General features: G+C 41.5%; 3 protein-coding genes across 7 annotated transcripts in view; 2 read left to right on the top strand and 1 right to left on the bottom strand.

Annotated features, from left to right (window-relative positions):
* The first annotated feature begins 188 nt into the window (after nucleotides 1-188).
* Nucleotides 189-6,239, top strand: LOC120800550 (rho guanine nucleotide exchange factor 38-like). The gene is made up of 9 exons (XM_040146737.1): nucleotides 189-366; nucleotides 526-659; nucleotides 933-1,037; nucleotides 1,152-1,271; nucleotides 2,244-2,612; nucleotides 2,707-2,844; nucleotides 3,403-3,604; nucleotides 4,887-5,170; nucleotides 6,057-6,239. The coding sequence occupies exons 1-9, from the start codon at nucleotides 189-191 to the stop codon at nucleotides 6,237-6,239; spliced, it is 1,713 nt and encodes a 570-aa protein (XP_040002671.1).
* A 917-nt stretch (nucleotides 6,240-7,156) lies between these two features.
* ints12 (integrator complex subunit 12) lies at nucleotides 7,157-11,890 on the bottom strand. 2 transcript variants are annotated; one of them, XM_040145906.1, is made up of 8 exons: nucleotides 11,758-11,888; nucleotides 11,578-11,678; nucleotides 10,463-10,626; nucleotides 10,165-10,323; nucleotides 9,335-9,516; nucleotides 8,945-9,104; nucleotides 8,660-8,803; nucleotides 7,157-7,995 (listed from the first exon to the last, which is right to left on the bottom strand). In XM_040145906.1, the coding sequence occupies exons 3-8, from the start codon at nucleotides 10,616-10,618 to the stop codon at nucleotides 7,432-7,434; spliced, it is 1,365 nt and encodes a 454-aa protein (XP_040001840.1). In that variant the 5' UTR covers nucleotides 10,619-10,626; nucleotides 11,578-11,678; nucleotides 11,758-11,888; the 3' UTR covers nucleotides 7,157-7,431. The 2 variants fall into 2 exon arrangements, with proteins under 2 accessions (XP_040001840.1, XP_040001839.1); XM_040145905.1 differs by lacking the exon at nucleotides 11,578-11,678 and having other exon boundaries at nucleotides 11,758-11,890.
* Nucleotides 11,891-11,946: 56 nt separating this feature from the next.
* gstcd (glutathione S-transferase, C-terminal domain containing) overlaps nucleotides 11,947-22,620 on the top strand; it is a 50,475-nt gene continuing 39,801 nt past the window's right edge. The window contains exons 1-6 of one of the 4 annotated variants that reach the window (XM_040145903.1): nucleotides 11,948-12,225; nucleotides 12,361-12,441; nucleotides 12,520-12,797; nucleotides 13,791-14,243; nucleotides 15,664-15,933; nucleotides 19,131-19,224. In XM_040145903.1, the coding sequence (XP_040001837.1) occupies nucleotides 12,378-12,441; nucleotides 12,520-12,797; nucleotides 13,791-14,243; nucleotides 15,664-15,933; nucleotides 19,131-19,224 (1,159 nt within the window). In that variant the 5' untranslated portion in view covers nucleotides 11,948-12,225; nucleotides 12,361-12,377. Of the gene's footprint in view, nucleotides 12,798-13,790; nucleotides 14,244-15,663; nucleotides 15,934-19,130; nucleotides 19,225-22,620 lie in introns of all 4 variants that reach the window. The other 3 variants (XM_040145904.1, XM_040145900.1, XM_040145901.1) reach the window with 3 other exon arrangements.

The following is a 22,620-nucleotide window of genomic DNA, read 5'->3' as shown; positions in this document are numbered from 1 at the left end:
AATCTACGACCAAGAGTAAGTACCCAATGATGAAAGATTGATGTCGGCATTTAAAATGTCTTGAATTAGATACTGAATATACAGTCATATATAAATCTTGATTATTGCATTGATTTAGCAGTTTCATGCACATCATGTTTACTATATAATAAACTTATTTACACAGAGGAAAACCTAACCTGCTGGACATGGGCTCACTGCTCATCAAACCTGTCCAGAGGATCATGAAGTACCCGTTGCTGCTTGGGGAACTGTGGCAGGCCACACCTGAAGACCATCCTGACTATCGGCCGCTGCAGGAGGCATTCACTGCAGCCAAGATCATAAATGTGAACATCAATGAGTTCAAGAGGCGGAAGGATATAGGTGAGATTTTTTTTTATCAAAAGCATGATTTTGCAACCTTATTAATCCCTATCAAATGATATTAGTGGTCCTGCTGACTTATCTGCTATCCTGCCCTAATTCCATGTCTTTTAATCTTCATTATTTCAATTTTGGTCCCATATTTTCATCTATTCTCAGTTATGAAGTACAAGAGGTTGGAAGATGAAGGCACACTGAGGGGCAAACTACACAAGTTAAACATACACTCCATCCGTAAGAAAGGCGACAGGTTTGCTGGCTATCTCAAGATCCTCACTGGAGTCGAACCACAGGTAAAATGCGGTGGCAAAAACTTTTTTAGAGTTCACTGCACAGTCACTATGACTGTAATAAAATAGAAGTAAAAGGAATAGAAATGACAAAAGTTGCATTTTGTAATTTCTGGCCTAAAGTTTTCTGGCCTAAAGGTATATTATTAATATAGGAATTGCTGCTATTATACAGCCGCTAGTGGCATTTGCAAGTGCAGACATTTAGTTTAAGGCAAAGGCATAATTGGCATTTAGCTAGTATTTAAGGTACATATTTCAATTGTTCTTTTGTAGGTGAGAGATGAAGTATTTGATAGAGAGGAGAAGCTGTTCAGGGGTCTGGAGAAGGCTGTGAGGCAGCTGGTCAAGAATGTGAACTGTTACCTGCAGCACACTCAGGTAGGTATATATTAGCAAACCATTTCCTGTTGTAAAATGGGCATGTTAGATGCTGTTTTAATGTTAATATTTTGTTAAATATTTTTCGTTTTTTTCTTAATGTATTTTCTGCAGGAGATGGTGTCTGTAGCTGTCCAGAATGTCCAGGACATGGAGAACATGGTTAAGGATCCAAACAAAAATGGCATAAACGGCTCATTGCACAATAATGGAAATGACCCCTATAAGCACTTTGTAAGTATGGCTTTTGTTGTACTTCACAACAAAAACGTTATCAGTTTTATTCAGGGCATAACTTACTTTACTGTCCAGCTTTTCCCCTCTTCCCTTTCCTCCCTGAATCGTCTGTATTTGTGCCTGTCCTTGCTTTGCTGTCCTGTTCCTACATGACCTTCCATCCACCCTCCAACTGTGGGTCATCTGTCACTTTGCCCATAGCTGCCTGTCTTCTGTCCATTTTATTAATCCTCTCCCCCTATGCCTCTAACCTCTCTAGTAGATCCTCTAGTTACGCTGCCACATTCCCTTTCCTACTCTCTTCTCTCTGTGGATTGCACTGTTGCCAATTCTGATATAACTAAACCTTTGAATAAGATTATTTGTGTAACAGCTCTTCACTGCAGCAGTTCAGCACTGGCCCAAACAAAGTCTGTAATGACCTTTACAAAAATAACTGTAGACACAAGGCATGTGAACGCTAAGAGGAAAAGCAACAGACTTATTTTGTATGAAAGGTTTCCATTGTGCCTCCTACAATCAAAACATGACTGCTGTAACTGGTGTTGGATAATTCTTTTTCTTTATGTGTAGTACTACCCATTACATGCTCCTTGCTATAATAGATGAAGTCTTTTATGTCTGCTAAACTCTATAATATAAGCTGAACAACATCAGTGCCTTTTGTTTGTCTGAATGCAAATTAAGCTGTAGCAGCTGTCCTGTTGTTGTGTATTCAAGGATAAAAGATACTTTACTTAAAGGATACTTTACTGTCCTCCCTTGGAGAAAATTGCTGTGAAACAGAGACACTGCTGAATACTAAAAACAAGACATTTCATACTTTATACACTATAAAAAAGTCATTTAAAAACACAGGAGTACACTAAAAGTACCAGTTTACATGTACAGAATACATAATGAAAATAGGCAGACTAATACTGTAAATCTCTTTTCATCTTCTGCACTCTCACTGACTTCTTTCCTCAGAGAGACAGTATGGAGCGCTTGGTCCTCCTCCCCCTCTCCTCCCTGCAGGGCATGTTCACAGCCCCCCAGAAGCTCATACAGAAACGTTACGACAAATTGCTGGATTACTGCAGCCGCCTGGAGCGCTCTTCCTCTTTTTCATCCCCATCATCCACCGCTTCGTCCTCTCCTTCAACGTTGTCAGAGGACCCGCCTGGTCCTGCGAGGAGGGACTATGAGGCTCTCAATGCCTTGCTAGTGGAGGAGTTGCAGAGGTTCAACATGGCTGCCTATACTATCCTGTCCAACTGTGTGGTGTATCTAGTTGCCCTACTCAGAGAGCTGATGGATAAAATACTACTCCGTGCTCCATCCATACAGCAGCTACCAGTGAGGATCCTGATCATAATACACATTATTAGACTCATTTCATTTTTAGTCTATTTAATACTGAAACTTAAATTTGTCATGTTTCCTTTTCCAGGCTCCATTGTCAAACATTGCTGAAGTGCAGAACAGCATCATGGACGAGCTGAATAATCTGGCTTTTGTTAAAGATAATGCACAGAAGCTAATGGAGCGCAAAGTCAGCTTTGAGAGACAACGAGACAAGAAAATATCGGTAAGAAAGTGGAAATAATCTATAATTATTCACATCTAGAGACTAATCTAGAGACTAAAATTTGCCATTATAGCTTGCAGTCTGTACTATTTAGATCCCTGATGAGTTGTGTAAGTGTCTGTGGGATCCTCATTGACCCCAGATTAAAACAAAAGCCCCACATATTCCTGTGAGTGTTTAAAAATGTTTTTGAACCAATTCCAAGCCATAGATCAGCCGCTATAAGTCTCATCAAAGGCAGACACAGAGAACGGCTCTAGGCTGTGATTAACTGGAGCACTTGGCAACCTAAAGCTCCACCCGGTATCAGTCCCCTGAGATTTATATATCTAAATGTGTGTAGGTGTACACAAATGCACATACATCTGTACATATATGAGTGCTATTGTGCTTGGACATGTGAAATTTTTATTTGAAGCTCCTACACCCAGGAGCTTATTACCTTTGGGCGTTCCTAGAATACTCTCCTACACTAATAACCAGCAACATGCCCGCATTTGCCCACACACCGTACCCACTTCAAATATTGACACTCCTCTGTGCCGTGCTATCCTCCAGATGCTGGAGGTGCAGCATCAAACCGAGGAACAGCGTGCCTGGCTGTTGGCGGAATACCCGCTGAGCCGTCTGTACCAGCTGAAGAGGAAGTGCAACGGCTGCCAGGAGCAGGACCTCAGCCTGCTAGAAGGAGAGCTGGTCGCCCTGTTGGAGGACACAGACCCATTGGGCAGCAGCAGCCGCTGGCTGGTTCACACCGGAGGCAAGTGTGTGTGTGTGTGCATGTGTGCGTGCGTTCATAAGGACAGAGACCCTCAAAGCCGAGGCAGCTCTTGGCGCATACTGTTAGTAAGACATAAAAGGTGAATTAAGTTGTCACACTCGATCATCTGCAGGTATGGCTGGTATACGTCTCTTTCAAAGCAGATACCTCTGCGGAGGGACCTGTATCTATTAGATGACTGGGGCTTTGTAGACACACCAAACTTTACTTTTCTGACTCTGACAAGTCGTCACATAAGAATCAGTCCCATGAGCTCCTGTGATGTCATGGTTGCTGGTACCCCTTTGCGTGCCTCCGGAGATGGTTGCCTCACAACAGGGCCACAGCTCCATAGCTTGTCTCTATCTCCCCTCGATGTCTTGCAGCAGCACCAGAGATCCCGACGTCTTGTTTGGAACAAACCGCTGTGCGTTGTAAGCAGTGTTACTTAGAGTACAAAGCCTTTCCCTTTGGGTATTCAGAAACAAGGATAGAGAGATGCTGCTTGCATGCCCCTCTGTACTCTGCAATAACAAGTTCTTTTTTTATGAGCCCTAGAAAAAAAGTGTGTGTACGTTTCTTGGTACATTCTTCACAGAATCGTCTTTTCCTTTGGGATACAAGCATTCCCAGGAAGTTGTTGTTCATCCTTCTGTTGATATCAACACCATGAATATGCTTGCCTCATATTTACACTCTTCAGGTTGCTCACTGTAACTGGATTTAAGATTGTGTAAGCAAGTACTCCCATCTTATGCTTACAGCCTTAATGCGAGACATGCAGTCCCACATATTAAACACATTTTTTATCGTCCAGAAATTATGCCCATTTATTTGGAGGAAGCAGTTTTGTGATTAACAGAGGAAAATGTCTTCAACAGTAGTTTGTTCTGCAATTACTTTACTGTTAGATATGTAAAGGGTCAGTTTGCTCAAATTTCAAAAGAACCAAGTTCTCACCAGTAATATCTGGCCATTGAGATTTTGACGTGCATCTCTGAGATTTTGCTTTCTGCCCAATACAATGTCAATGGAGTTTTGCACTAAAGAAACTTGCTTTTTTATCTTGATTTCTTGTGCTGCACAGTGTTTAGTATTCTTCCTCATTTTATTCTGGTGGAGTCAGAAGACTCAGAGATCGATATCTGGACAAAATAAAACTAATCTACATGGTTAGCTACCACTACCACTACTTTGTAATTTGGGTGAACCAACCCTTTGTGGGTTGGTTGGGTGGAGAAGTCAGCCATCCTGACAAACAGCCCATGTGTGTCCCTGTTAGGTACACAAGGCTACGTCTATTCCACATTCCTGAAGCAGTACAACCCTCTGAGGGACTCACAGCGGGCAGGCCAGATGGCCAAAGAGCAGCAACAGCAGCAGCCACCTGCCATGGCGGACGACGACTTCGACGACCTCAGCCTGTTTGTGTCAGGCAGTGGCAGCAGCAGCCTGCGCAGCTTCAACCTCAATACCACCGACAGCAGCTCAACCCTCTCTGGTCTACAGGGGGAGCTGGAGAGCCCAGAAGACCTGGAGGACACACTTGACGCAGAGGCTCAGCAGGTGTGTGTGGTCGCCTGCATGTGTTTCTCTGAACTGTTCTTTCACCATATAGATACGACTTTAAGATACTGCATTGCTTAGCACGGCGGAGGGTTAAAGAAAAACTAAAAGCTGCAGAATGACTGTGCTTCAAACTACACGTACTATGTGCATGTACACAAGTGTGTGTACAGACAAACTCACAATTTGAAATCAACCAAGCAGTATCAAAACTTCAGAAAAAACAAGGGGACAAAACTGAAACGCAACAAGCCACACACCACGTAAACCTCATTATTGCAATAAAACTCAGCAGACCATGTAATTTTAACTGGTTTTCAGAGGACCACAAGGGTATTATCAAAGAAGAGAGTCCAACTATAAAAATATGAGTCATCAGAGGGGCAGTAAAACCGAGGTGTGCATGTATATTGACTGGATCAGCAGATGTGTTACTGCAGAAGCACATTTGATAGCTTTATAGTGTCTATGTCTAGCTTTGCATTTAAATTAAATGGGTTGAATGACATCACACGATGACAGTGGGCTTCGTCCTTCTTGTGGTCCTGTCTTCATCTGCTATGACTACCCAATATGCCTCTGATCTTCATCATAGCGTGACACAGATACTGGCCTCAAAAAAATATAAAGGCGCTGTCCAGGGTCCGTAAATTGTAATGAAAATTAGGAAGGGATGGTAACAGTCTGTCGGTGTGGAAAACTAATAAACAGTGCCACCTTCTGGGTTTACAGTAAGATACACTTTAACATAATTTCATGCCAATTTGCTGTTTTGGTTTCATAAAAAACACCGAAAGAAACAAAGCTGCTGTCAATTTTTCAGACGGTTGATTTTTTTTTTTTTTGTGTGCCTATGACTACATTTGATTTGTGTCTGTTTCCACAGTTTTATGCCGTGTATGCATTTCAAGCCCGCTGTGACCAGGAGCTGACCTTGCAGGAGTACCAGCATGTCCGCATTCTCAAATTCTGTGACCTGGGAGGCAATAAGGAGTGGTGGTTAGCTGAGGCTAACGGACAGAAGGGATATGTCCCTGCCAACTACCTTGGCAGGATGTCCTATGCCTAAATAGAGGCCCTCTATTAAGGTATTGGATTTCCGCAAACCCACTTATTCTTTGATACATAATTCAAGTAGTCCTGAGCAAACCCTGGACAGGTTGCCAGTCTATAACAGGGCTGACGTATAGAGACAAACAGCCCTTCACGCTCACACCTATGGGCAAATCAGAGTCGCCAGTTAACCTAACCTGCATCTCTGGACTGTGGGACCAAAGCAGGATTGGGGAGACTATACAGGGGATCCCCAGCTGGCAAGCAGGTTCAAACCCAGAGCCTTCTTGCTGTGAGGTGACAGTGCTAACCACTGCACCACCATGCCACTTTAAAAAGTTATTATCAGATGTCTCATACCAAAAGTATTGATGTTAAGTCTGCTTTGCCTCCAGAAGATCATAACAAAAGAGCTCACCAATGGAGCTTGACCAATAATCTAACAAATATGGATAATGATGGTAGCAAAATACAGGGCACTGTGCGGAGCACTTTTGTACTTCAGTGTTGTTGAGTTTATATTGATAATGAAGAGATTTATTCATGAAGCAAATGTTATATGTGAAATGGTTTATAGATGAAGCAAATGTTATATGTGAAATGGTTTATAGATGAAGCAAATGTTATATGTGAAATGGTTTATAGATGAAGCAAATGTTATATGTGAAATGATTTATAGATGAAGCAAATGTTATATATGAAATTGTTTATAGAATGAAAATGTTGTTATATATGAATGATTTATATATCAAATATATGTTTTTATATTTTGTGAAATGAAGAAATATTAAAAATTGTTTTTATTATATATATTATAATATATATTATATTTGTCCCCTCTAATATAACTATTATTTCTCATTCTCCCCACATGCCTATATAATATAATGAGTAACATTCAGGGACACCACATGCTACAAAGTCATTGCTATGGCCAGTTTATAAGAAGAGGATATTTAATGACATTTGTTGAAAAAAGTGAAAGTCACTTTTTCGATGTTTGGATTTGTTAGGACAGAACGAGGCACACAGAGTCCAGCAGCATTTACACAAAGTAGGATTCAAGTATTTGACTGGATGGTGTTAATCCATGTACAGATACTCTGGTAATACAAACATAATGTTCTGGCACTAATTTCACACTGTTTAAGCGTTTATTTTCTACTCCCTCAGATCTCCTCCTCCTCTTCGTTTCGCTCTCTCTCTACTCATTTCTTCAGTTTTTTCTGCGCCGCTTTCTTCTTCACCAGTTGCAACCGTTTCATGGCGTTAAGCTGAGACTCTTGAGATGTAGGTGCTTTGTCCCCTGGTGGAACCTTTGACCCATTCCCATTGTTCCCATTACCTCCTCCATTATTGCCTCCATTCCCTCCTGCACTCGCCTGGGAGCTGCTCGGGGAGCCGGCCCCTGACGAAGCAGAGCCTTTCCCTTGGTTTTCAGCACTAGATGAACGGTTCAGTGGCTGCTTACCCAGGGTCAGGGGTGGAGGAGGTTTCAGAGGCACTTGGCTGGAGCCATTTCCATTGCCCCCACTGGGTACCTTTGAACCCCCAACTCCTGACTTGGCTCCAGCTAGCCCAGACAGCCCGACAGGTTTCTGGCCAGAGGGAGCTGTCAAGGTCTTGCTGCTTCCACTTGGGCCTGAGGATCCCAGTTTGGAGCTGGGAGGAAGAGAAGGGCTTGTCTTGGCGCCAAATGCAGCCCAGCCTGTAAGACCACTGCCGGAGGAGGAGGAGCTGCTACTGGTGGGATTGGCGGATGTTGTGTTTGCCTGCATGAAATGAAAAACAGTCACCACAATTATCACAGTACAACACACATTCAACAGATAATGAATGAAGATGACGCCAATGACTTCTGGAGTCAAATACCAACAAATTAATTTCACCACTGCAACTACTACTGTAACAACAACTACTGCTACTACTACTACTACTACTACTACTACTACTACTGTTACTGTTACTGCAACTACTACTACGAGTAGTAGTTACAGTACAAAATAACCACAAAATAACTTTGTGGTGAACTCCAATAAGTAAAAGTACTTTGAAAAGTTTTCAACCCATTCTCTCTGGAGAAATGATACAGCAGTAGAAGTCTGCGGTCTAATCCTTAAAAGTAAGTGTATACTTTCTACTCATTTTCCTCTGCAGAGATTTATGCTGTCTACCTTTTAGAGAAGTCTTGCACATTGACAGCTATTACTCTTTTGTCACTTGCTACCATTAAAAACAATTCAGAATCATAGTTTTTGCTTGATTTCAGGATGACACAGAACATCTGAGACACAACTAATGGTTGCTTATTACACAGGTTAGCCAAATGCATGTTAACCATTCACATCTTCTTACTAAACATGACAGGCCTCACTACCACCTTGCATGCTTTTAAAGTCTCATACACTGTGAAAACCATAATGAGTCAACATATACCTTCACTTCTGTTCTTTTGAAGGCTTGGAAGGTGCTGGCTGTGTCAGGTTTGGATTTAAACTCTGTCTTTTTCACCAGTGTGTCTTTTACAACAGGGGCTGATGATGCAGACGCAGGGGACGGCTTCTGTGGAGGTTTCTGGGCCTAGGGGACAAACAAAAATAGTTTCAAACAGAAACAACAGGTCCTAGTAACATGACTATGCACTTATCAGTCATATAGTCAGTGGTGATGTGCTACAAATTATTACTAAGTTGATACTGAAACATAATTCATTTTCCTCACCATACGTTTCATTTGCCTGGTGCAGCGGGCACAATACCAAACAAGCCGTGGGTCATTAACTTCTTTGTCCGTCACCTGGGGCTTGTGACAGTCCTGGTGGTACAGATTATGGCACTCTTGGCACTCCACCAACTGGTTTCCCATTGTAACCGTCATTTGTCTTAGGTAATTAAAACCGCAACAAGACAGAATGTGAATGGAACACTGTTAGGTTAGTCACCGAGTTTAACTTTCTAGGCTTGAAAGCTGAGTAGAAATGTTAACAACTGCACAGGAATATGCACTGATATCCTCAAGCTCATGCAAAAGGGGGAGAGAAGAAAATAAAACAAAACAAAACAAAACAAAACAAAACAAAAAAAAAAAACACCCCACTTTATTTACACATACCTGCAAACCACACAAGCCAGGCCCATTTCCATGGCAAAGTCATCAGCGTTGGTCTCATCATAGTCGTTTATGTTTGGCAGGAGGTCTTTGCTCGTCTGAACGGTAATTGGAGAAGAACGATTTTCCTGTTTCTCTAAACGAGGCTTTTTCGGAGGGTCCACCTCACCCAAGTCCACCCTAACCTGTTTGTCAGTAAGACAGAAAGAGGTCAGTTTAGACACTGCATCAAATGACGCTGATTCATCACATCACGTCAACATTTGGCCACCTTATACTAGTAGTCCTTTATGTAATTATGCATGCATGCTTCTTGCACTTCAAGGAAATCTCTGAACTCTACTCTCCTCATCACGTTATCAGTTATGACCTGAACTGTATGGATCTGCTTAGTCTGTCTTGCAGAGTGCAGCTCTGCAATATAGTGCAGTAGGTCTAAAAGAGACTTGAAAACCAAGACATAAAAAGCATAGCATTTTTCTTTCAGCCATCTTGACGGTCATTCTAAAATGACAGATGTATACACGTAGTTTTACCTTTGGATCATGAGTTAAACAGTTTCACAATTTATGCTGCACTACTTCACAAAGCGACAAGTTCACAGGCAACCAAACAGGATTAGAACATAGTTGACAACGATGTACAAAATGTTTTTGAGTGATTTTGAATTTATTTTGGAATGTCCATTTCCTCCTATAGGATAGTATTTGACATCTGGCACACATTTGCATGCAAGATCGTGTCAGAAATGGTAATGCTTTAAGATCTTTCCTAGCATAAACAAATTTTATTCTGATTAAAAAAAAAAAAAAGATACAAAATTTATCCAGTACCTTCTCAGAGGGTCTCTTCTCTCCCTCTTTCTTGCTTTTTTCGGAGCTGGATTTGCTACTGCCACTGCTGCTGCTGGAGGATGAGGAACCTGAAGAGGATTTGGAGTCCTGTTTACTCAAGCTCAGTTTTGACACGGACCCCTTGGACACCTCTATATCCTGAGGATACACAATGATAATACAGAGAATTTAGCGTTTAGTTGTATATATTTAATACAAATTAAATCGAGAGAGAAAATATCAATAAGACAGCGCAAATTAAGAATGAATCAACATAAATACGTGATGAAATTCGTACTTTCTGTGATGAACGGTAAGATGAGTCACTTCCTCTTGCAAGGGACTCATCTAGCAAAGCTTTGAGTTTCTCAGCTGAGTCTTTACTCTTGGAGTGCAGGTAACTCAATCCCTTTAGGAAGATGGGATCCAAGTCCAGACTGACAGGTCCAGCCATGGTTTAAACTGGAAATCATAAATAATGTGAGTTTATTCGGCTTCAGTTACGACTTCATCAATTACCACTGCTATGGCCATTCTGAGACAATTTTGGTTGAATTAGTTGCTGATATTATAATATAAAAGAACAAAATAAAGCAAAAGCTGTAGCTGTCATAGACATTGCAGTGTTACCTTGGACTGACCCTACACTTGGTTTAGGCCTTGAAGATTAAATGCCGACAAGGTACAAAGAAACTCTGCATTGATTCTAAGAACAAAATGTCTTTTCAAGGCCTTTATCTGTACAGATCTTTGCTACATTCAAGACATCCGGTAACAAAGTGTAAACAAAGGCTTTCTTGCATCTGCAGCTTCCTAGCCGGAATCACTTACTTACTTAATGTGCAGTCTTAATGTCCATTCCCACATTCAGCTGTATTTTTGTTTTTAACTGTGGGCTGTTAAAATTAAAGAAAAAACAAAAAAAAAACAAAACACAAAACACAAAACATTTCCCCTCCACATTAAACATTTAGGAGGACTGAACTAATCCGTGGTAACTGTCTGTGTGTTTGTCTTAAGTGAAGCCTTGCCCCAGTTTGCCACTCACATAATCACTGTTTTTATATTAGAGACATTTGCATTGATGACCATGGCCATCAATAATAATTACATCAGATGACACAACAACAATAATACAGTGAGAGGAAGGGTGGAGAGAGAATAGGCCAAAGAAAAACCTCTGAAGGGTGAGGAAGACATTGTAGTCGACTCGGGCTGTTCACGCTGATGCTTCATTTACACCTCTGTCCTTTACCGTAATTTCACATCAGCTGTAATGATTATTATTATTTTTTTTTATTTTAGTGGGAATATTACATTATTTTCGGGGGAAGGCTGGTCCTCTGCTTTGAGGCCCATGCGTCCTCGTTGCCCCGATTCAGACAGTTGGGTTTCCTATAAATAAATACATACCTTAAAACCGAGTTAACTGACTGCTCCGCAGTGTTGTCAGTCCGGCCAGCCCGGAGCACCGTCACGGCGGTGCAGTGGCCAAAGTTGCCCTCCCCCCTCAGCTGCCAGTAATAAAAAAAATAAAAATAAAAATAAAAAACCAAGTTCCCAGGTTGCTAACTTCAGTTGGGTTACAGTTACCTCGCGCTCTGTTTCTGGGGCAAATCCTGTCCCGCGAGCCGGTGTTTTCGTTTCGGAGAACAAATGACGGTTGCGCGGCGCTTCCTGCGAGAGACGCGGACGGCCGGGACGGACCTTCGTCTTGCAACCCGTGCAACCGTTAAATACGCCCGGAATCTAGGCGCGCGGAACCTTGTGTAAACTTTGGTTCTATTCAACAATCCTGCAGAACCATCTGCATTTTAAATTCAATTATACATGTTTTTTTGTGTGTGTATTTAATACAGCATGTTAATATACTCCATATTTCCATTTGTATTGATTCGTACGTTTTGACAGCAGACAGCTGATGGCGCTGTGGAGCCATCTTAGCTTTGTAGCATAAGGGAAGGAAGAAGCGGCACTGCGCGTACCAACAGGAAGCGTGTACCGTAACAACGTGGTTTTATTGAAATTGCCAGTGTATATGTGCGCATTTCTAAAGCTGTTGTGCGTATCTATTAATGTCAGTTTATCCAGTATGGTGTTTTAGCTTACACGTCCTAGCTGCCATCCTTTAAGAGATACTCGACAACATATCCAGAGCTCATTACTGGTTGACCTACCTCTGTTTTTACCCCAAAGTCGTAACGTTATTTACAATGAAGCACACGGACGAAAAGCAGCAGCAGCATCCCTCCCTTTATTTAGAAATGTGTGTCCAAGGTGAGGAGCCGCGTCTTCCGCTGCACACCTCTATTGCCCTGTTTCTCCTGTCGTACTGCGAGTGCAAGTCTTTCAAAGTTTTTCTGGTTTCCACCAAGCCTGCCAGCTCCCAGTCACCGAAGAGCCGGCTACCAGAGTCCCTGGATGTGTCTGAGACTCAGGTGGAGGCTCTGCCTCAGTTGGTGAAGGGCTGCCGTCTCCCCGCGGTTTTGGATGAGTCCCGGCGGCTCTGCAGGGCTGGACTGGCGGTGGTCCTGAGACATATCATCAACAAGACCTTAGAGGCCGACCCTTCTAGGAGTGATGTGCTGGCACTGCTGGGCTTCAAGAAGACCTGTCTGAAGGCCTGCGCTGAGGTTAGTTGAAACCAGGGACACAAATCACCAATGCACAACAAAAGAAACAGAAATAGGTATTTAGCAGCAGTCATATAGAGTGGGTGTTGATAGCTTCACCTGCTTGCAAGGTGCAGGGGGGAGGGAGGAGAGCTTTAAAGGGTCAAAACTTCAGCAACACATGTAATATCAAGAACAACTTTATTGTGAGATCTATACATTTTGGCTATTATGACAGTGTCAGTCAGTCAAAATTTCAGTAACACTTAATTTTAAGGGGTCCATAAATTCCTAGAAAGGAACTGAGACGCAAAAGTATATTAATCAGAAGGTTATTAATAATTTGGTTCCAATCGTAGGGAATATTGAGGGTTTCCAATTTACACACTTCCAAATAATTAATTCTGATCAATTGCTGGTATAACTTAGTCTTTTCGTCAGGACACAGCAGGTCAGATGAACATGCAAACATTTAACCTTTATCCGTTTCTACATGTTCATTATATGTTTATTTGCGACCTGCTTATAAATTCAGTACATCTAACAAACCTCAAATAATTGCCTCACAACTTTGTCTCAATTTTTCCAAAAATGTGATACCGAATTATGCAGTTCTTCACCGGACACTTACTTGTAAGTGTCCGGCTTGTTGTTCAGCTGATTGTGGGTTAAAGTCTTAATGGGTTCTCGACTCTATACTTAATCTTCGGCTGATGAAATTTCAAGGAGCTCAGTGGTTAAACTGCTCCTCTTTCTAATGGTCTAACAAGGTTTCAGCCGAAAGTTACTTTTACTTTCCTATAATGACCACAAAATATAACCAGGACCAATCAAAGGTTTTTGTTACAGCAGGTTAGTTAGGTTTTGATCACAGTTTCATAGGCTTAGACAGACATCAATATAAGATTTCACACAATAAACAGTTAACCAGTGTCTTTCAGTTTAAAGACAGTGCTGTATTTGACCTCACAAATCTTTTAAAATCGTTATCTCATCTCATTTCCTCACTCTCAGGTGAGCAAGTGGACCAGACTGTGTGAAATTGGCATCCCCTCTGCTGTAGAAGAACACCTCCAAAATCCTACAAATCAATATCAGCAGCTGCCTCTCTCCATCCTCACCCTAGAGCAAAGGCTTGCGGAGCCTGTCAAAGTCCACAATGATGACAAAATACGGAGGAAGAAACTCCAAGAGCAGAAACAGAATGAAAAGGATGAGTCCCCTGAAGCCCAAGGGGATGTGGACGCCGAGTCCAAACCTGGACCTCAGGTCCGTGATGGACTTGAACTCCGGGCTGCTTTGGCCAAGCTGTCTGTGGATTCAGTTCCAGCTTTGACCACTAGAGAGAACTCTGAGATCAGGAAAGTGAAGACCACAGATCTCCCTCCCCTGGAGCATGTGTTTGCTGAGGGACTGTACTTCACTCTGACTGATGTGGTGCTGCTGCCATGCATCTATCAGTACCTGGTAAGGGCCTTGGAATTTCTGATTTATGTTTTAGAGTGTTGTCTGTAATGAACCCTTGTGGCTAAGGGCCCTGCTTTTAGTACTGTCTCAAGTTATTGCATAATTTGTATCCATGAATACACATCATATTTTCATTTGATTTTAGCATGTTTCCTGTGTAAGCCTTGTATTTTCACTGTTTGACACAATATGATCTTTACAATATTTAGTATAAGCAAAATTCCCATTATTGTTCCACGAGTAATCAAATGTAACCATACAAGACTACATAAACAGTAGCACATACGACTTAGGTCCGATGTCACCATATAGCTGGTGCCATTCAAGCTGCAGAACCCCTATTACACGAATTTACTGGCTTTTTAATGCCATTATTATGATGACTTGTCAAATCATGCATGGCTTTTGGTTTTAGCACTCTGTTCGGGGTGAGCTGACAGTACATCGGGCTCCTTTTCAGATCTATCTGGGCAGAAACTTGAGTTATGAAGACTCACTGCTTCAGACTTGGCACAGGTTTTGCTCTCAAAGGTGGTCTAGAGCCACCTGGCAAAGAGTGATAACAGTGTATGGGAGAGTTTCTATTCAAACGCAGCAGGTTGAAATGCATTTCAATGATTTTACCTTGGGAACATGTTTTTCTCTGCAACAGATCTAGAATTGGTGGGTTGTTATGTTGACCTTAAAACTCTTAACTTCAAAAAAATTTTCTGCAAGACTTGAAGAAAATCTCACAAACATTTTCTGAGTTTTCATTAACATAATATTTGCATATTTTACAAGTAAAGTTGCTAGCAGCAATTAAAGTAACTGCAGTGGAGACCAGAGAGTACCATGGCTGTTAAGTTCCGTGGTATATTGTTATTGATCAGGAATGCTGCACTGTCAGCCAGTGAAGTGGATCTCAACCTCCATTTCACCCTTCAGTCGTCTCCCAGCTAGCCTCGACTGTGGGAATGAACTGAATTCTCACAATGAGGCTTTTAGTAGTCAGCTGTGCTCCAGTGGTTTCCAGTTTCACACTCAGCCTAGCGTGTCTCCTCTTAACGGCCATCACTGTCCACGACACAAGCAGCCACGACTGATCCCTTCCACTCCACCCCCTTGTCCTACTGCAGAGTGCCCCTTCTCGCTCTCTGTCTGTGTCCCTCTGTCTTTCTTCTGCCTCCCACACACAGTCACACACGGTGACACTGCTTCTCTGATCATGTCTCTGTTTGTGCCCCCCCCCCACCTGCCAGCATTGTTTTCATGTTTTTCCTGCTTGCCCCTCGTGTGTCTGTCCACCAGTGTGATGAGTGAATCCCGTTGGAACCTGACATCTCGCTTCGCTGGCGATGACACGTCAGATGAGTCACTTAATCAATATCTCTTTGTTTTTCTTCATTCGCTCTTTCATTCCTCTTATTGTCTCCGACAGTTTTCCCTCCAAGCCCACGCCGCGAGCACTCTACATCGGCTCCCCCACCTGCTGCGTTGGTACAGCCATGTACAAGAGGTACCTGGGGTCCTTCGGGCAGCAAAGGCTTGTGGGATGGCTCTCTCCATCCCCCAAGTTCCCTCATCCCGACTCCCAGGGACGTCAGCAGAAGACAACCCGACTAGCTTACTGGAGCAAGAGGAAGACCAGGAGATGACCACACAGCTGCCTTTTGTCGGTGGCCCCAGGCCCACAATGACTAAACTTAAAGTAAACTTTTACATTCCTTACTTATTTCTCATCATGCTTTACCTCTCTGTGCTCTCCAAATATATTTGCTTTAAGTCACACAAATACAGACTGTAAATTTAAGAAGCTATATACCATTGTTCCTTCACAACACAATAGACAGAGTGGAGGCTCCAACTGGTTGTTAACCATTATCCCTATAATTTCATGCCTCCATTTTCTGCTGATTGTGCCTTCAGGAGTGTAGCTCTAAGTTAACGTTTTGGCTTCTGGCAGACTTTGTTAATTGATTAAATTTTCGTCTTTCTGCCAGTGCTTAAACTTTAAATGCTTTCAGTCACAGGATTAACACTTTAAGTGGGCTATTTAAAGGTTTTAGGATGGTTATTTGTATACATGATTTTCTTCTCACAGAGGTTGTTTGTATTACAGTATATTTATCAGTCAAGACAAAAGTGACCTTTCTTTAAAAAAAAAAAAAAACAATCTGGTTATAAGAACAGTATTTTACTGCCCTCACTACATTTTAAAATGCTCAGCTCAGTAATATCAGTGGATCGTGTTGTTACTTGGAATATTGCAGACAGCTCACATTCAGTTTATCCACATTTCCGGTGCAATAACAATGAATTAATCCACAAAACAATGTGTTATAGCCAGACTAAGTACTCACTAATAATGGCTGAAAATCTTAGTATAAAGAGACAAGACAGCACACAATACTAGCATAATGTGTCCACACTCTTAAAATGTAGTTCCGTCATCAAGCATGGGCAAGACGCATACACAATCACACATATTTATAGCTTTCCTAGCTCCAAAGCACACCAAAAATTGCCCCTGCAACATTTTTTGGAAAGCTTTTTCAGCAGGAGATAAACAATCCCAGCTGTTTAAAAGGAGACTGACTCCTCAGCCCTGACTAACACCTCACCACTGAGCCTTCAGACTGTCCTCTTAGCCTTGTTGCTCTGCTCTCTCAGCAAAAGGTATTTCTGAGATTTCCTGCTGGCTAAGTGTCCATAACAATGTGATCTTAAGGGAAGGGGAGAGAGCAGAGGGGGAAACCAGCTGGGTGGTCAGGACGGGATGTGTCTTAAACGTGCCATGTTGCCGGATGAAATTTGGTTATGCACAGATGTGCTCAAATGACAGTCTTGACGGCAGGTTGAAATCAGAAATTAAAACTGAGAGGAATGTGTGCACACACACACAATGGCCACCATTCTTTTTTTGCCTTTAGGGATTACAAGGGTGTCTGTGTGTCGCCACCATCATGTCTGCAGTGCAGCTGTTGTGTGGTCTCGGCCAAGGTGCATGTGTGTGTGTGTGTGTGTGTGTGTGTGTGTGTGTGTGTGTGTGTGTGTGTGTGTGTGTGTGTGTGTGTGTGTGTGTGTGTGTTCATACGTCCTCTTACATGTATATGACCGTGTGTCTGCCAAGGCAAGTACATAGTGACAGAGAGGTCTGTCATCTGACATGGCGACACTCGATCCTTCACTGCTGCTTACCAGAGGCACCAGGCTCATCTCGCTACACTAGCCACAATGTAAATGGCCCATAAACTCTTTCTCCCTTCAGTTAACACACACTGATCCATGCCAGTCAAACTGCCTGTGCAATGAGGTGTAGACACACAACCTGTGAAATAAATGTAAAAAAAAAAGGGTAGCCCCAACACCACAATGCAAGATTGAAACCTGTCTGCTCTTACTCCCTACTTGATTGACAGGTCTGTTACTCTTAGCATCGTACAACTATGGTCTAACTAAGTCAAAGTATATGTATTAATGATCTAGATAGATTTCATACAGTTTGATTGTGAGGACTATTTACTTTGAACTCTACATAGAGATCAGGTGTATATAAATGTAAAGCATTTGTGCAGTCTGTTTCATGTATTTTTAAATTTGGTAATACATTTTACTGGATTACCTACATTGAGTATTTCAGGAGAATTAGACTTCGTTAAATCAGTAACGGTTATTGCGGAGCATGGCTGGAGCCACATATTGGCTTGGTGGAATTGCTTAAAACTGAATCACTTGTTTTAGGTTAAATTAATTCTGGCTTTTCCAGAAGCCCAGCTCTACTTAGTCTACTTTCTGAAATATACTTCACGCGCCATCATCCAGTGACCGAAAAAAATTAAACTCCCTCCAGGTCCACTGCAATACATTTCAATAGAGTTCAATTTTCAATTTTATTCAATTCTCTAATATACAGCATATGACTGCGGGGGCTGTTGTATTGCATGCGTTGCATTACATCATGCAAGTGTTTGTATTTTTCTGGTCTCTAAGTGTATATCTCATCTATGTCAAGTTATTTATATAATGTACATTGCAGTGACTAGGCCTAAGCAATATGCTATCATATTGAGGTATACCTATGGGAATTTTGCGGAGTCACTGCAACTTTAGGATCACTTTCTTAGATGGTTGTGTTTCTTTTTTTTAAGCTCAGTAATCATGAAATAATGCATAGACGCAATAACCAAATAATATTTGAAAAAAGCCCCACCATTTCCACAACAAGGAAAGACTTAAATGAGCCTTCACATTAGTGTAGAAGTGTTGTTTCAACCAAAACAAACACAAGTTATTGCCAGATACCACTATACTTTTCAAATTAAGGAAAATGTGAACGATATTTTCCCTTCCCCCACACACTTCTTCATGTTTATTGGTGGCTATGTAGGACCTATCATCAGTGTTAATTAGGAAGGCCATTCATGTGAAGGCAAACGTGCAACTGTCAGAAAAGATTTTTCCATAACAGACGTCTCAAAATCAATTTGTATTGATCAATAATGATTCTATACCATTTCCATGCCTTAATAGACCTTCTCGAAGTATCTATTTATTCTTCCAACCCTCTTATCATTAAAGACAGAGACGAAAAAAGTACTTTACCTTGTCTGCCTCAATTTTCTATGTCTTTTCAGTATTTCACCAAATTGTATTGGATGTGCAGGAGTATGTAATGTACCGGTGAAACATTTGTTCTGTCTTGAGAGAGTAATAAATGCACTTGAAGTGAGTTCTCCTCAGGTATAGCTTTAGGATCAGTGTGAGCAAGGTAACAAAGGGCTTGTTCAAGAGCAGCTCTCTTTGATTCGCTTCATTACAACCATTTGGACCACAGAACCTCAAGGCTGTAGAGCGGTTGCTATGGTAACGTGTGTACTTGTGTGTGCTTGTTCGTTCCTCTCTTAGGAAAATGGCATCGAGGCAGTCTTCGATCCTCATCCTTGCCCTGCCTGGACCCTCCCATGGGACAGTTTACCAGGAGCTATCAACCCCACTGAAGGTAAAGTCAAAACTCTACCTAGTGGGTCCTCCCTTTGCTTCCTCCTTTTTCCTTTTGCCTCGCTGTCCTTGCACTCTTTTCTCTGCTGTACTTTTTTTTTCTTTTTGTTTTTCAGATTTTTTGTTTTGTTTTCTTGCTCTGCGCTTCGTCCGAATACACCTCTTTCCATCTGCAACAAATCCTCCTCCTCTCATTGTTTTTACCTCCCCCATCTCTTTATCAGTATGCCTCCACATCACTCCCTGCTCGTTCTTTCTCTCACCTTATTACTTGGCCAAAGTCTAAACAAATACTCTTCGTACTGTATATGTAGCAAGAGTGAGGAATGTGCATATGTATTTGCATAAAAACTTTCTGTACTGCTGTGGCCTGGTAATTTTCAGTGGCACCTTGCAGCCCCCCAAAAGAAAACATTAGCCACTGACACATTGTGAAGCTTACTATTCAGCCTCAGCTGGTTGTGTTTCCCCATGAGCCCCCCTAATGAATTTTAAAGTGCTTATCTCGATTAGTTATCCTCCTTTCGTTGTAGGGTGAGAGTGTGAAACAGGTCTGGGACAGAAACAGACTCAGCACAACAGAAACTCGCAAAACCGTGCATACACAGAAGGCACAAACAACTAATGTGCAATGTCGAACTTGCACATATGCCTTAGTGGATACTGATTGTAGTGAGAGCAATATCTAATAGGCAGTGGAAGGGTTGTTGATTGCTGGCCAAGGTTGCACCGGTGAAGCAGAGAGAAGACATATCCGTTTCTCTGTCTCCCTTTCCCTTGCCTGCATCGTTTTTCTTCTTATTAGTGACGTCTGTGGAGCAGCTGCAATAAAATAAGTGTTATCATTATAAGAAAATGGAGGAGGTCAATAAAGACACATTTATACATAATATGAATATTTAGATATTTCCTTTTCTCTACACCATTTTGTCCTTTCATTTTCAAGTATGTGCACAATTGTGACAAGCAGAATTTCATTCCCGTCGCTTATTTCCTCCTCTTATCAGAGAACATGGGAAAATGAAACCAGAAGGCATTTCATCATTAAGATATACATGTATATGGTGCCGTAAATTCAGCTTCCTTCCTCTTTTGGCTGATGTGTTTGTGCAGGCCTAGCTTCCACTTCATTACAGTATTATCATGTTAATGAGCTATAACATTCACGCTCTTACAGAAGAAGGGTCTGAATGGAAAGACCAGTTTGTGGTCCATCTCTTACTTATATTGCTTTGGGACTTCATCATGTAAAATACTGATGATTTTTTTCTGACTTAATATCACTATGTAACTATTTTTCTTTTCATTAATTCAACAGGTGACAATCACAACAATTACAACAAGTAATTTTTTTTTTTTTTTGTATGACTGTCATTTTCTGAAGACGTGAATATTCCACGCATCAATCCAATATGACCCTAATTTAAACTGTCGCTTTTGATTGGTTTATTTACTTGCATTAGGTTTACATATACAGTGCAATTATCAATATTAGAAGAGTGACACATTTCTTATTGTGCTGGGTCAGTAGTCTAGAACCATGGACTTGAGATGAAATAATGACTATAACATTAAAGTTCCGACTTTCATTCAGTTTCATTTGATGGCGTTTACATCTACAACAGATGAACAGTGTATGAATTGTAGCCTTTTAATCCATAGTCCCTCAATTTCTGGGGACCCACAGACAACAGCTCTTCACGGCATCCATCCTCACTTATTGCTTGTTTCGTGCTCTTTTTCAATCACTCTGGTTTTCAGCAATTCAAACAAATCATCAGCTGGATTGACATAGGGTCACTTTGTTACCTTGTCTGTACATTTTGGATCAGTTTCCAGCTGCATTGTCTTAAAATTGAGTGGCCTTGTACGAAGGGGGCTGCGAGTCTGAATGCTGTTGTACCCAAAGTGGATGAGAATACCCTCAAACACAAAAATATTGGCAGTGGAATTGGTAGTACATGTGTAACTGAAAGCCAGCACTTTAACCTGATATTCACTGTTTCACTTCAAGTACAAAGTGCTGTATAGAGGCCAAAACAATGAAAAACACATCACTATCCCCCTACTGTCTTACTACACTGTGCTAGTTGTAATTTTGACAGGCATTTTGTAGCCTATTAATGTGTCTCCGAGAAGTACTCTTGATGATGTGGACAGTGTGTCTATTCTGAGAGTGTGAATCCAGGAGAGAGACTAAATTTTAGCTGTCGCACTTTTGTCGCCGCTCTACATGATAAATGGCGCTGTTGATATCTCCTTCTGCAGTATTTGGTTGGTGGGTAGGTAGCACCCTGCGCTTCAGTAATGTTTCAGTTGTGTAATTAAAGAGGAGCAGAGAGGAAAGGCAGCCAATTTGTCCTGAACCCAGCGCGTGGGCTTTCCCATCCATCTGCTCCTACAGTATACACAAATCGCTACACACACGCCTACACGTGCACACCAAAATTGCAGCATTTTCCCCTTACGTATGCATAAATATTTCCATACCTGCAAAACCAATATAACACACACGTCTTCGAAAGCTATCTTATTTAAATGTATTGGCTTACCTTTTTCATCTAAGTGCATAAACAGTTCAGTCTGCAAGTATTTGGATAGTTATGGCTCTGTACTTCAGCGCATTGGGTTTAAAATCAGACAGTGACTAGGAGGTTAAAGTGCTAATGTACAGCTTTAATTTCACTGTTTACATCCACATTCAATGAACGCTGTACAAATTTTAGTTCTTTTTTTTCATATCCCCAAAGGGTAAAAAAGTTTATTGCACATCCACTATGGATGTAAACACCTCCAAGCGCTCTTAAAGCTAAAATCCGGCCCTGAAATGTTGTTTTTTTTATTTTTATTTATTTTTTTTTTTTTCACTTGAAATGCATTATTATCTCGTAGAGGCAAAACAAAAAAGAACATATCTCTGTCTTGATACTTTCTGACCGCACTTATATTTCTTTCAGACTTATAGTACACATTTTCTTCCTCAAAACGCATGTAAAATGCATTGTTTTATATATTGCTCCAGTCTATTGACCCAACTAATTTGTATTCAATGGTAACAAATCCTACAGGCAGATGCTCAGGTAAGCACATTTTATAGATGAACAAAGGGACCTCTGTGAATGTGAAGATTTTTTTTTTCTTGTCCCCTTAGTGTGGAGGGCTGCTTTGCTAAATATGGCTAGGGTTCTTTTCCGACAGGTAAACATAAACGTGAATAAAGGGGCCATTGTATAGAGCAGCCAGTGTCTTGTCTCCAGCACTCCACTTAATAGAGGAAGGAGGGGAGGCAGGGAATAAAGCAGGCTAGAATGATGGAGTGTGTGACAGTGGAAGATTGAGATAGGAGTGAGACCGCATGAAGAGACAGGGGTTATCAGCAGAAAACATGGCAGGGGAA

Source organism: Xiphias gladius, chromosome 15 (genome assembly GCF_016859285.1).
Source record: "Xiphias gladius isolate SHS-SW01 ecotype Sanya breed wild chromosome 15, ASM1685928v1, whole genome shotgun sequence".
NCBI lineage: Eukaryota > Metazoa > Chordata > Actinopteri > Istiophoriformes > Xiphiidae > Xiphias > Xiphias gladius.
The sequence above is the reverse complement of the archived record's forward strand: the minus strand, read 5'-3'. Positions and strand labels throughout refer to the sequence as shown.

What these genes read in the sequence shown, in the direction of transcription:
- ints12 (XM_040145905.1), bottom strand. Translation starts at nt 10,618, where the DNA reads ATGGCTGGACCTGTCAGTCTGGACTTGGATCCCATCTTCCTAAAGGGA. An exon ending in CTGGCTTGTGTGGTTTGCAG is followed by an intron (nt 9,105 to 9,334) that starts GTATGTGTAAAT and finishes TAATTACCTAAG; the next exon opens with ACAAATGACGGTTACAATGG. An exon ending in TCAAAAGAACAGAAGTGAAG is followed by an intron (nt 7,996 to 8,659) that starts GTATATGTTGAC and finishes CATTTCATGCAG; the next exon opens with GCAAACACAACATCCGCCAA.
- LOC120800550 (XM_040146737.1), top strand. Translation starts at nt 189, where the DNA reads ATGGGCTCACTGCTCATCAAACCTGTCCAGAGGATCATGAAGTACCCG. An exon ending in ATGACCCCTATAAGCACTTT is followed by an intron (nt 1,272 to 2,243) that starts GTAAGTATGGCT and finishes TTCTTTCCTCAG; the next exon opens with AGAGACAGTATGGAGCGCTT. An exon ending in TTGACGCAGAGGCTCAGCAG is followed by an intron (nt 5,171 to 6,056) that starts GTGTGTGTGGTC and finishes CTGTTTCCACAG; the next exon opens with TTTTATGCCGTGTATGCATT.